This window comes from Benincasa hispida, chromosome 12, assembly GCF_027475165.1.
Source record: "Benincasa hispida cultivar pf3 chromosome 12, pf3_genome.v1.1, whole genome shotgun sequence".
Classification (NCBI taxonomy): Eukaryota; Viridiplantae; Streptophyta; class Magnoliopsida; order Cucurbitales; family Cucurbitaceae; genus Benincasa; species Benincasa hispida.
The window spans coordinates 30,343,752-30,357,512 of record NC_143489.1 but is presented as its reverse complement, the minus strand read 5'-3'; the positions used below and the strand labels follow the sequence as shown (position 1 = coordinate 30,357,512).

Here is a 13,761-nt window from a genome sequence, read left to right as displayed (position 1 = left end):
CCGGTATTAGGTGCAATTTCAGTCGAATTGTTATGTAATTTTCCTTATAGTCAATCTCGTTTCTCCATTAATCATTGTAATTCTATTATGCCGATGCGAGGCTAGGTACACTTTCTTGGGATTAGTAGTATGTTTTGATTCTTGAAAGATAGCTAGTTGATATGTTTAATTGTTGTGAACCTTTGGGAAGATTTAATTGATTTTTAATATAATTTCTATGAATTGATCTGACAAATTAGTTTAGAAATTCTTGTATGCAAAATCATCATAACCTATGCATATATTGATTGATTAAGTTGCACATATTAGGATCGCACGCACGTTTAAGGTCTAGACTTTTTCTGGCCAAACTCGTGTATGCCCTAGTATAATCTTTCCAATTAATCATGCTATAAGATATGGCTTTTCCGGCTTGTAGTATGTCTCGACAATTGAACCCTTTCGTAATACAATTCAATTTTTACTTGTATGTCGCTAAGAAGGGAGAGTCTTAAATTGAATTAATGTTAGTTTGGTTTAATATCAAAATTGGCTAATTGAGTCATTAGATTTTCTAATAGGTTGATTGGTTCACGAAATTAGTACAATTAACTAGTGTCTGATGATAGAAATAAAAAGCATACATACTAATCCCAAGGTTTTTCCATCAATCGAATTTAATCCTTTTTATGCACTCATTCTCATTTTCTTTGATTGTTTGTTAATTGATTTACAAAACCAACCTCCCACCTGGAATTCTTAAATTGTCCTAGCTAATCATTAGTCTTTCTATGGATTGGACCCCGATCTTACCGCTTTACTGCGTTTATGGTGTAAGCCTTGAATCGGTGAAACAAAGACTTCCTTTGTTCGGGGTTGCGACAACCCTGAACAATCAACAAGCTTAATATTAGAGTTTACTTTTCGAGAGAAAGCATCGAATGATTATATTTTAGAGATTGTACTCATTATACTGAAATTAATATAAATACAAAGTTCAAATTCCACGAATTAAATTTCTCTGAAATCTCGTGTGAACAAAGTGTTCTCTCTAAAAAAAAATCTTGATCTTCTTCCTTTGTGTTTTTTTGCTCTACAAAAACTCTCTCAATCATTCATCTCCTTTCACCAAAATTAAATCCAGAAGCCCACAACTCTCAGTGATTCTCACCTTGAGAATAACACAGTTTCTATTGTGGTGGTGTCCAATAGGAGGTTGTTGTGTTTGTGGTTTTTCTATTCATGAGGAGATTTTGTGTTGTTGTGAACGGGAGAGGTTCGTAATCTTGTTATGGAGTGGAAATGTGAAGAAATGGGTCTTCAGTGGTTAATTTCCATTTTCTTTTTTTCCTCTATAAATTCAGAAGATAAGCATGCTTATTAGTTGTTAGTTTATCCTTGTTTCTATCCTCTGTTTTCTTAAGTTCTGTAAAACGAAAAACTAAGACAGAATGCGTTCATACACTTCCGTTGTGGGAATTCCAATCCCTTCAGTTCAATCAAGTTACGACACGTAGTGACTGCTCCCAAAGCTAGGTCATCTCGAGTTTATTAAAATAAATTAAGTTAAACTTAAATATAAATATATTTAAAAATTGATTAATTTAAGCTCAAAACCAAAAGTTGGACCCAAATTAAGCCCATATGGGCCTCCCAAAACTCTATAAATAGAAAAGGTCGCCCTTCATTTGATTCATTCACTTAAAGATTCAAAAGTTACAGAATTCAAAGAATTCCAACATTCAAAATTCATAAGATTCATTGATCATCTCTTTAATAAATTGATCATCTATTCTACAACGAATTGAGTGTCTCTTCTCCAACAAATTGACCATCTCATCTTTAATTTATTGATCATTTCTACTTCACCAAATTGATCGTCTCTTTGCTATCTACAAATTGAAGGCTAAACTCTCCTAATTTGAGAACAAGCTTGCCAGCCCTCAGATCAAAGTCAATAGATCCAAAGGTCGATCTAAACCAATCAACAAGCCAGAGGCTAATCCAAACCGATTCACAAGTCAAAGACCGATCCTCCAAGAAGATCATTAAGCTGAAAGACCGATCATCCAAGAAGATCAACAAGTCCAAAGACTAATCCTCAAAGAAGATCAACAATCCCAAAGATCAATCCTTGGAAAAGATCAATAAGTCCAAAGGTCGATCATCCAAGAAGATCAACAAGCTTAAAGATTGATATTTATGTATTCGAGGGAAAGAATGACTGTAACACTTATAACACAAATCAATAAAATCAAATTCATTTCCACAACTTAAATTTTATTTGTCAAAATCTCGTGTGAACAATGGTTAATTTAAGAGATGACGTGACAATTTGTGATTGGTCAAAATTTCTCATTTGACACCCAAATTCTTGTGCTCCATGTGTGGGCTCCAATTATAATAATTTTCTTTCCAACTATGATAACTTACAATTAACTACAATTTCCAAAGAGAGATAGTATATGTTAACAACCACGAATTTGTGGTTTGAATCCCTAGCATTCCAAATGCCCCCTAAACTAGTGGTGCTCACTAATTGAATAATAAAATGGGAAATTGCATTGTATGGAAAATACATTTTAAGAAACCATAACTATGACTTCAACTTTTTTTGTAATTGCAAGTATGACAATCACATAACAATCATATAACAATCACATAGAAATCAGATAGTAATCAAATTTTCACGCGGAAGTCATTTGCCATGTTTGCAAAAAAGTAAAACTTAGGGAAACACACCAAATTTTCAATTTAATTTTTATTAAAGTTGCAACTGCCCCTAATAAAATTGTAACATTGACAAAAAGGTATTTTTTTAAAAAAAGAATAACATTTGCATAATTCATTTTTTAAAAACAAAATTAGCAAACTAATATTCACTTAATCCAAAGTAAATCTTAAACTTTAGTTAGACCAATAAAGAAAAAGAAAAAGGAAAAAAAAAAGGATTGAAGAACTAAAATAACACGCTGACGAGAATGGGACTATACCTAAAGATTATAACAAATATCCCAATTGAGAAGAGACTGAAAATTTAAATTTCTTCAGAAACGAAAAATCCCAAACAAAAAAAAAAAAGAAAAAAGTAAGCATTGTTGAGAGCAACAATGGCTGCTTCCAAGATAGCAATGGCTTCTCTATCGTTAACCCATTTCCGGCCATTATCCTCCGCCTCCGTGCCCTCTTTTTCTCCTTCTTTCTCCTCCAGGCTGGTTCCTCATCCGCCGGACCTCATCCAGTGGGTCCGCAGAGAAGGCGGATTTGTCCACCAGGCTCTGAACATAGCTCCCGCTCCCGATGCCCATACTGGCCTTGGGCTCCTCGCTTCTCACCACATTCCAAAAGGTTCTGAACTCATTATCCTTCCTCACAATCTTCCCTTGCGCTTTGAGTCCCCGGAAGAAGGCGATTCTGATGAGGCCGACTCTGTTCTTGTCAATTTGGCTCGCAAAGTTCCTGGTATTATTCATCTTTTATCTGAAATAATTGAGCCGCGTTTGTTGCTTTGTTTGTATGGAGAGTTGTGTATCTGAGATGAATTGCGTGTTATCGTGTTTTTCGTTCTCGCATTTTTTTCATCTTGTATTGATTTTGGTAAGCTAAATTCTGAATCTCGGGTTTGTGGGCATTTTATATCATTGTTGTTTCCTTTACTGACCTTGCAAATTACTGTACTTTGCTTCATTATTTATTTAAGAATTGAGGATACTTGAACCTGGGAATCCAATAAGATGACTTATTTAGTTCATATCCATGGTAAAGCCTCAGGGGATTGAAATTTCATTTGTAGGGTTGTTTAGAAAAATATGAGATAGGATGTCAAGCTCAAATAATATAAAGATGCAAATGATTCGTGAAAACCCCTTCACCACGCACATAGGAAAAGAATTTACTTTCATCAAAATTGTTATAGTGAGAGAGTTCCTTAAAACCCAAGACATAGTTGTACAACCTATAGGACAAATCATGTTCAAGTACGGTCATTATAGTGAGAGAGTTCCAGTGGGAAGTAAAGGATGGGGATTGAATAATAGACCTTTGAGATGATATTTTTAACCACCCTTCATTAACTAACTCTTCTTTAATGACAAATATGTCCTAATATCCAAATAAAAATCATTAAAGAGCATAATAGTTTTAGGGCGTCCCATTTTAAAGTTGTAATTCAGCACCTTCTAATTTCATGAGCTTTAAACAACGCTTTAGTCGTTCTCATACTTTAGGTTGATTAATGCTTTTTTTTATTTTTATTATTTTAAAAATTTTAGGTTACTTAGCGCTTGATTTTCAGTGACAGATTGCTAGATATCAATACTAAATTTTGCTTGGGTATCAATATTTTGTGCATACATACAAGTTATTCTATTGATGTTTGAACGCACGATTTTCATTGAATATGATTGAACGTGATGTTGTATTCTGGTGAAGAAAGAAATTAAGACAATTCATAAAATTCTTGTTTTCTGTTTATTTATGAAATACTGAAAAGAAAGAGTAAATTTATATTCTAGTGAGTTATAAGCCTTGAGTAATATAATATACCAAAGTTGTATTTCATTATTTATTTCTTTGATGCTCAGTCATAGTAAGAGGGTTTCACGGGAGCTAGAATCAGATTATTTTGCACTTTGATAGCTAATGACCAATATTTACTCCTATTCAATAAAGAAAAGTGTAACAGAGGACTTGTTTGAGATTTCCCTCCTTTAATTCAAGTATTTTCCGACCTAAATAATTCCAAATATTGCTTATCTGTGTCTATCACCTGTCAAATGGAAAGCTTGATGTATTTTGATAGCAAAAATCATTCTAGCATAAAACTCCTATACTCAATTGAGGTTGATAACCTCATCTTTTGCACGTTAGGTTTTATGTACACTTAATCTGAATTAAAATAAATTGGACACTGGAAGTATTTGGCAGATGAACTGTGGTCCATGAAATTGGGTTTGAAGCTTCTGAAAGAAAGGGCAAAAGTTGGATCCTTCTGGTGGACGTATATTGGCAATCTCCCTGAAGCTTTCACTGTTCCCATATTTTTTCCTGGAGATGATATAAAGAACTTGCAGTATGCTCCTCTTCTTTACCAGGTCGGCTATTTGTTTGATTCAAAGCCAATGTGTGATGCCATAATCAACCATGGATTATTTTCTTGTTTTTCTGTCTGAGAAAAGATAAGTCCTTGTGATGCCATATAGTAGGGTTATTTGTTTTGTTGTCTGAGAAAAGATAAATCCTTTCAGATGTCTGTCTGTCTCATACTTCCATCTAATTTTTCATTGATACCATATGAAGTCTGTTCATGCTGAAATTAAGGTGCTTACCAGGTAAACAAAAGGTGTCGCTTCCTCCTTGATTTTGAGAAAGAAGTCAAACGTACTCTTGACAGTATAAAGCCTGAAAATCACCCTTTTTGTGGCCAAACTGTAGATGCATCATCCCTTGGATGGGCAATGGCAGCGGTCTCATCAAGGGCATTTCGTTTATATGGTAAAAATCTCACAGATGGTACTCCAAGTAGTGTCCCCATGATGCTCCCTCTTGTTGATATGTGCAATCATAGCTTCAATTCAAATGCTCGTATAATCCAGGAACAAGATGCCTCCATGAAATTGAAAGTGAAGGTGAAGTTCTCCTGTTTCTCTGATCATTGATGCTTGAGGACACTGGAAAGGAAAAGCCATCCCTTGCGAAGTTAATCCATTCTCTATCTTAACCAATGCACCTTTTGTTTGCTTTGAAACCAGGTTGTAGCAGAGACTGAAATCGAAGGAAATGCTCCTTTAACACTAAATTATGGCTGTCTGGATAATGATCTTTTCCTGCTCGATTATGGATTTGTGATACCATCGAATCAATATGATTACATTGAGCTAAAATATGATGAAGCTCTATTGGAAGCTGCTAGTATTGTTGCAGGGATTTCTTCAGAAAATTTTTCTTCTCCTGCTCCATGGCAAAGACTTATATTAACCAAGTTAAATCTACACGGAGAAGCTGCTCTACTCAAGGTTTTGCTTCCACTTAACTTTAATTCTCTACCTCTGATTAATGTTTTCCTGAGAAAACAACCGTCCACTGGAGCAACAATTTGTTGTCACTAAAATTAGTATCAACAAGAATAGCTTTACTTTATTTTCCCGAATCCTTAGTTCTCTAGATGCTACCTGAACCTTTTGGGTTGCAAATGCAGCCAATGGATTTCATTTCAAAATGAGCACCTCAAGAAGGGGAAAAGGAGAAAAAGGAGAAAAGTTGTTCAACCTTCTCATGATTAAAACCTAACCTCCTTTTGTGGAAAGTGAAAAGACAATTGTTGGAATATGTGATATATAAAATTATTTAATATTATTAATCAATTTAAGATTGTCAAAATATTTACTTTAAACAAATTCTTTCTTCTTCTTTCATGCATACAAGTGGCACATGGTTAACGTTGTGACTCTTCATTTCTTCCAACCTATTTTACGATAGAAATAGGTTTTTTTCTCTATCTTAGGCTTTTTTATTTATATTTATATTTCAATGTTACTTATCAAACTAAAACTTACAATACACGATACTTTTGATACATGATACACGAAAATTCCAATTTGATATGTGTTCCGTTTCACGATTCAACAACCTTGGCAATATATACTAATACTATTGACATATTTAGTGTTAAACGATAAATTATCTTTGTTTTTTTCTGACTTATCCTAGTGAATTGATTTAAAATTATATGTTGTCACCTGTGAGTGTGAGTTATAAATTGTCTTTTACATCATGCCCGTGGCACCCTGTGCAGCTAAACAATTGAATAGCAGACCTAAATAGTAGGGCGAGAAGTTTATGACCCTTTTTTCTTCAATCAATTTCTGATTGTCTATTTGCCTGATAGGTGAGCATCGGTGGTTCAGAAATAGTTGACGGTCGCTTATTGGCTGCATTAAGAGTGCTGCTCTCAGTTGATGAAGCAACGGTACAAAAGCATGACTTGAGCGTGCTCAAATCTTTATCAGCTGAAGCACCTCTAGGTGTTGCAAATGAAGTAGCTGCATTACGTACTGTAATTGCTTTATGTGTGATTGCATTGGGTCACTTCCCAACCAAGATAATGGAGGACGAAACCCTTTTGAAAAAGTGTGAAAATGAAACATCTAAATTGGCAATCCAGTTCAGACTTCAAAAGAAATCGGTTATCATAGATGTGATGAGCAGCCTCACAAGAAGAGTGAAGTTACTTTCATCAAAAGCTGTCTCTCAGGGTTAAAAATGTTGGTATAGTGATATACTATCTCTACCTTACTCTCAACTGTCTCATTATGGATATAGTTATGTTTCCTCCATTATTTTTTGTTTATCAAATATGGGTTACAGAAATTTGAACCTCTGATTTCAAAGAAAAGAGTGGATGACAATTACCGCTTGAGCTACACTCATGTTGACAAATCTTTCCCTCCATTTGTTTGTTAGTTTCATAACAGCTCTCTGTAGTCCATTGTTTTGCCCCTGTATAGTTCTTCTACGTTCATGCTAGTGAGTCAATGACATTAAAATTTAGGGAAACTATCAAAAACTACCTTACAAGACGCTTGAGAAATCCTATTCCCATTGTTACAAACATACACTTCATGGGGGACTCTAGGACTGCTACAAATTCTAAAATTTAAAGTATTTGACATCACTTATGTCTCTGTTGTAAACTTTTCATCTAGCGTCTCTTTATAGGGCAGCGTGATAATATCATGCCTGGATCATAACTTTCTATGCTTGGTCTATGTACACCAACCTCTTTATATTTCCTTTTCCCTAGGCAAATCCATACACAAGAATGACTTTGATGGTGGAAACTTAAAGCAAATCGATTGGACTGGCTACAATTTCTACGCCCGAGGCAACATTAGTGGGGAGACTGCTGCACAATTTGCAGAGACCCATTTTAAAAAAGCTGGTGCCACTAGCAGCATTTCCTAGTTACAACCTCAGGTTCGTTAAGGTGTGTTCATTGATACTTACACGCTTTGAAATAAAAGAATATACATCCATTTTTCATGTTTCTTCTGTGTCTATGGTTTCTCTTATTACATATCACATCTCCCCCCTCTTTCTCTCTAGACACATGCCATAAGGAATAACTTAAAATTCCAAAAGGCGTGGGAATTGCAATTTGATTGAAAACTTGCATGCTTTGACATAACAAAATATTTACCCATTTCTCTTTATATCTCTCTAGATAAGACACATGACATAAGGCACAAGGAATAAGTTTAGAAACTTATAACAAAGCCAAGTAGATGCTTATGGAATGTCTTTAGAGAACACTTTATGGTATTCCAAGAGCACTAGTTGATTAAAAGATTCCTGGGAAAAATATATTTAGTGGGCATTTGGGGAATGTATGTGGGTATGATTCTGAGAATATGGACAAGTTGGGTTTGGCTGTTGGCCTTAGGTCTGCTTCTATTTTTCTTTTAGAAATATTCAAAGTGGCCTTTTCTTCTCTTCTCTTTGGGTGAATACCCCTGTTGTTTAGTGGAAATATTCTTTAATGTAAATCTGAGCAATGAAGACCCAATATCCTCTGCATCAAAGTGTTGAGGTGATGCCATCATTAGCTTATGAGTGACGACTAGGGATTAAGTGACCTTTACAATTTGGGTGGATGGAAATGAAAGATGTTGGGTGCTTTTATTTCTCTTTGTATGATGATGGGAAAAGTACAGGTTTGACTGAGTTTCACTTTTTGGTTCTAATTTGAACCCATGAGCATTCATTTCATCGATTAAATGAAATTACTATGTGTTTGGTAATCATTTTGACTCTATATAATAAACATTTATTTTTTTATTTTTAGTTTTAAAGAATTAAGTCTACAAATACCATTTCCTCCTCCAAATTCCGTGTTCTGTTAACTACATTTTACTTATATTTTCAAAAACCAAGTCAAAACATGATAACTAAAAAAAAATAGTTTTTAAAAATTTGTTTTTGTTTTTGGAATTTAGTTAAAAATTCAAATTATGTAATAAAGAAAATACAAACCATTGTAAGAAAATGAGATGAATAGACTGAATTTTCAAAAACTGAAAACAAAAAAAGAAATAGTTACCAAATGGGGCCTTCGATTTTTTTTTCTTTTAGTTTTTTGAAAATTAAGTCTATTTTCTCTCAATTTCTCACCATAGTTTACATTTTTTCTTAAGTAAAAGATTTATTAGCCAAATTCAGAAAACAAAAAGTTTAAAAACTACTTTTTTTTAGTTTTCAAAACTTTGCTTGATTTTTTAAAATAATGGTAGAAAGTAGATGACAAAACAAGACATTTAAGGACGAAATGGGGTATACATAGACTTAATTTTTAAAAAACAAAAAAGCATGTAAGTACTAAACAAGGACTAAAAGAGGGGGGGAAAAACATAACATTTTTCAATGGGTCATGATAGATGTGAGATTATAGTTTCTAAAGAATGGAGAGAATATACACCTAACACCAGGAATAGATTCGAAGTTCATAGCCTTGTATTCTTTCAAGCTAAGTAACTAAAAGAAGGCCATTGCAAAGTCTATAATGTTTATTTTCCTTTTTTTAATGGATGACCAACAAGAAGAGATTCCATTTTTGTGAGAGGGTCATCTGTTAAAACTCATTTAATTCTTGGAATTTTGATTAACTGGAACGATATAAAGTTTATGAAAAAATTTTCTTTAATTATGGATACACAAATCCGAAAACAACAAATTTAATGAAAATAAAATTGTATTTTATGTTTTCAAATATGTATTTGGTAGCATCATATTTAGAAATTAGATTTAAACAATTGTTCAATATATATTTTATAATATACTGATAAATCATAAAATTAGTTGTAGTCATCCACTAAATATTAGGTTCAATATAAGTTGTATTTAATTAATTTATTAAGTGTATAATTATTATTTTATGATATTATATTTTTATTCACACAAAAATGGATTGAGTTTATTACATGAAGATATTACATTTATTAGAATTTTTGTTACTTTAATATAATAGTGTGTTTTAAAATTTCAAATTTAAAATTTGGATACATTGAGAATATAAAAATGTAAGTTTTAGAATTCACACCATTCAGATTATGAAATTTGTTAAATATATATTCGTGAACTCAAGATATTATCTACCAAACATGTCTTAATAATGTCTTAGTTAGTATATTAAGTGTACATTTGTTGTATTGATTATATAGCCAAAGATTTAAGTTTAAAAAAATCTGATAGATTGGATTAATGTAGCTTGTTTATATTCTTTATCCACTTAAAATGATTTAAGGAACTTTAGGCTTAATTATTTAAGACATTATATATTTGTTTTCAAAATAAGATATTCAATCTCCACTTCATATGGGAAAAGAACCTGAAATCAATTTTGCCTTGTATTTTTACCTCACCAAGTTTAGAAATGCTGGTTTGCTTAGTCCTTATGGGCATCATTTGAAAATTGGTTTAGTCCTTGTGGGCATCATTGTGTTGTTTACATAGCCAAATATTTAAGTTAAACTTCATAAACTAAACTACTGTAACTGGTTTTATGTTCTTTTATCAACTTAAAATGATTTAGGGACATTTGTTTGGTGGAAATTCAATATTTTCGTGGAGTAGGCATATGAATTCTCGTGTTGGTTTTGTGGTGATGTAAGATTCCTGGACATTTGAAGATTTTTTAGCATCCTTACGATTGGTATCTTGAGAGTTTTGAATGTCCTCCTAAAACATGTATTTTTCATATCTCATGTTGAGGGCATCCCTTTTTTACTTTTTTACCATTCTTTTTTTTTTCTTTTATAAATGTGGTTTTTCTTTATCTGCGTTTTTTAATTGAGATAAATATTATCAACTATATATATCACTCTCTTGGATTCTGTCATAGTTGTTTTTACGACTTGCTCGAATAAAAATCCTACAAGTATTTCTTTCCAAAAAAAAAAAAATCTACAAAATAACCCTGGTTATTGATTCTCATCTATAATTTTCAGCTAACTACTTTCTTAAAAAATATAAATGGCCGAATTTGAAACTTAATTAATTGAAACATTATGTATCTCTTTTTAGGGTTATATGAGAAAAAAATCTTGAAAAGATAAAAAATAACAATCCAATAGTTGCAACTTTTCTATTAAATGCATTTTTGAAATTTTAAAAATACAATAAATCGTTTTGTTCTTTTTCCTCCTTTTCCTCTTTTTGTTTTCTAGAAACTTACTTTTTGATCCTTTTAAGACTTGAATGAGAGCAATTTTAAAAACTTTTTTTTTTTGGGTAAAACTTTGATTGCGTAGTTTTTTTTCTAATACTTTTTTTATAACTTTTATTGTATTTTCAAGGATTTTCCATTTAAAAAAAGGAAAAAAAATCCTTAAAAAATCCTTTTAAAATTACTTGTTTGTAAATAGGGATGTCAATGTACGCAATATTTTAATTTATGTTTAATTTTTAAAACAAAAATAAAGACATTTTTCTCCATAAAATTATTCTCTTAAGATCACTTCTTTTATTATCGATTAACGTGAATATAATTTAATTAATAAAACCATGTGCTTTCGACTAAAAATTGAAAGTTCAAATTCGTCCTCACTCTATGTTTATATAAAAGAAAACATATATTGTGATTGTCTCAAATTTTCTTAAATACCCTAAATCTAAACATAATGTTTAGTCAAAATGATCATAGTTAACTCCAATTGAGGTCATATTCAATATGCAGTACCATTTTGATAATTAAAATGATTTTGTTAATAATAATATAAAACCACATTTGAGAGAGATCTCGATTCACGCCTGACTACTCCTCTTGAAGTAATTGAAAGTTAGATATTGTTATAAATTTGAGGAGAACAAACATAGATAATTTAAATAAAAGCAAAAATCTTCAAAAATTAAATTTATTATAAAATTATTTCTCCTCCTTATTAAGGACGGACTTAAAAGTGATCAAAATCATACAAAATTTTAAACAATTCATGCGAAATATAGAAACCAAGTTAAGTATCAAATTCTTACCAAAAAGGGAAAAAAAAAAGCTAAAAGTATCAAATTAAAGAATATGCATTGTTGAAATTATATTTCTATTTTGGTTTAGTACTATCCAATTAAATTGATGCAAGTTGAAATTGGCAATTCAACCAATGTATATTCAAATTAATTCCATATTTAAAAAAAGAAAGTCCATAAACTTTAGTTAAATTTCAAAGAAATTTGGAAAAAGTTAGAATTTAATTAATTAAAATTGATAAAACATTCACATTATCTATGAAAATTTGATCAAAACTAAAACTAAATTCTAATTTCTCTAAACATACCGATCGAAGTTGGTTTAATTTTGATTTATAGTAAAATATAACAAAAAAATAGATATTAATAATAAATTAGCATTGTGGAACTAAATTTAATATTTATTGAAAATAACAGTATTAAAAACAAAAAATATATAAATATAAAGACTAAAATTGAAAGAATTGAAAATAAAGGGATGAAAATGTAATTTTAATCTCTAATAATAGTAATAAGCAATTTTTAATGGAGATAGTAGCAGAGTTGAATTAGTTTCATGAGCAGAAGAAATTAGAAGAAGAAAGAAGAAGAAGAAGCGATTCCGCCATATCCATAAAGGTCGGAAATCGTAAGCCAAAAACTATGTACTTGTACATCGATCCCTTTGTAACAGGAATCTAGGGTTTACAGAGGAACAGAGGAAGAAGAGATTAATCTGGAATCTGGATATGGCTACCAACCTAATTTAATTCCCGACGGAAATAGGCCTCTCGGCGGCAAGGCCTAGCGGGGAGCGAGATCGGGGCTTCGAAATCGAGATGCCGCGAAGAAGAAGGTGAGTGTTCATCTCGGATTGCTGAAGAGACGGATGCTTAATCTTCTCAATTTCCTTCTTGATCTTCTGAACCTGGCTGTGAATCGGAAGCTGAGAAACGTCGGAATCGGAATCGCCGGCCGCCGTGGGCGTGGGGTTCACCATTTTGGGGAAGGGGAATGAAAACAGAGTCGAAGAAAGAGGGAGAAAGGGGGATGGAATTATATATTAGTATTGTGGAAGAAGAGAGAGAAAGAAAGAAGATTTGGAGATATGAATTGTTGATTGGGTAACCATAATTGCAAATTGGGCAATCCCACACTCTTCTCTGTATCTTCTTATCGTCGTCTTCTTTACCGCCCACTTCGCTTCTATTCATCCATTTTCCTTTTTTTTTTTTCTTTCCTTCCTATTTTATTATTATTATTATTCTCTCTCTCTTCTTATTTCTTTTCTTTATATATACGTATATGAAGTCAACTTAGGAAATAATATCTTCATTATTTCTTGTGTTAAAATATAACTTATTTTTAATCTCGTTTTGGTATATGAATATTTGAAATATGGCAACAACGGTCCATTGTGAATATAATAATCATATTCAAAGTATCTCTAAATATAGCACAATATAAAAGAAGGTGCAAATATACTAAAATTTAGATTCATGTCTCTTAATGTATCAATGATAGATTATATTGTTAATAGAAGTCTATTACTGATAGATTTTACTGTATTTTTAATTCTTTTAAAGAATAGGTTGCTATATATTTAATTATTGACTTTAAATGTATTATCCATTGCAATTATTAGAAACGAGTATCACTTTGTTTATTTGAAATATCTTAGTTTAATTTTGTTGCAAAAGTACTTCCTAAAAGAAACAAAAAGTATTTCCACCTTTGATTTTTTTTTTTAAATGCCTATTTTAATATTGATTAAGGAATACTTTTGCC

At 31.7% G+C, this 13,761-nt stretch overlaps 2 protein-coding genes across 5 annotated transcripts; one reads left to right on the top strand and one right to left on the bottom strand.

Annotated features, from left to right (window-relative positions):
• Window positions 1-2,881: 2,881 nt before the first annotated feature.
• LOC120068497 (Rubisco methyltransferase family protein) lies at window positions 2,882-8,023 on the top strand. Of its 4 annotated transcripts, none has more exons than XM_039020284.2 (6): window positions 2,882-3,441; window positions 4,906-5,072; window positions 5,310-5,606; window positions 5,730-5,993; window positions 6,866-7,241; window positions 7,781-8,023. In XM_039020284.2, the coding sequence occupies exons 1-5, from the start codon at window positions 3,090-3,092 to the stop codon at window positions 7,235-7,237; spliced, it is 1,452 nt and encodes a 483-aa protein (XP_038876212.1). In that variant the 5' UTR covers window positions 2,882-3,089; the 3' UTR covers window positions 7,238-7,241; window positions 7,781-8,023. The 4 variants fall into 4 exon arrangements, with proteins under 4 accessions (XP_038876212.1, XP_038876213.1, XP_038876214.1 ...); XM_039020285.2 differs by having other exon boundaries at window positions 6,866-7,245; XM_039020286.2 differs by having other exon boundaries at window positions 3,005-3,441; window positions 4,896-5,072.
• Window positions 8,024-12,484: 4,461 nt separating this feature from the next.
• On the bottom strand, window positions 12,485-13,111 carry LOC120067758 (uncharacterized). The gene has a single exon (XM_039019326.2). The coding sequence runs from the start codon at window positions 12,971-12,973 to the stop codon at window positions 12,740-12,742; it is 234 nt and encodes a 77-aa protein (XP_038875254.1). The 5' UTR covers window positions 12,974-13,111; the 3' UTR covers window positions 12,485-12,739.
• Between the last annotated feature and the right edge of the window lie 650 nt (window positions 13,112-13,761).

What these genes read in the sequence shown, in the direction of transcription:
- LOC120067758 (XM_039019326.2), bottom strand. Translation starts at nt 12,973, where the DNA reads ATGGTGAACCCCACGCCCACGGCGGCCGGCGATTCCGATTCCGACGTT.
- LOC120068497 (XM_039020284.2), top strand. Translation starts at nt 3,090, where the DNA reads ATGGCTGCTTCCAAGATAGCAATGGCTTCTCTATCGTTAACCCATTTC. An exon ending in ATGCTCCTCTTCTTTACCAG is followed by an intron (nt 5,073 to 5,309) that starts GTCGGCTATTTG and finishes GGTGCTTACCAG; the next exon opens with GTAAACAAAAGGTGTCGCTT. An exon ending in CCATGAAATTGAAAGTGAAG is followed by an intron (nt 5,607 to 5,729) that starts GTGAAGTTCTCC and finishes CTTTGAAACCAG; the next exon opens with GTTGTAGCAGAGACTGAAAT.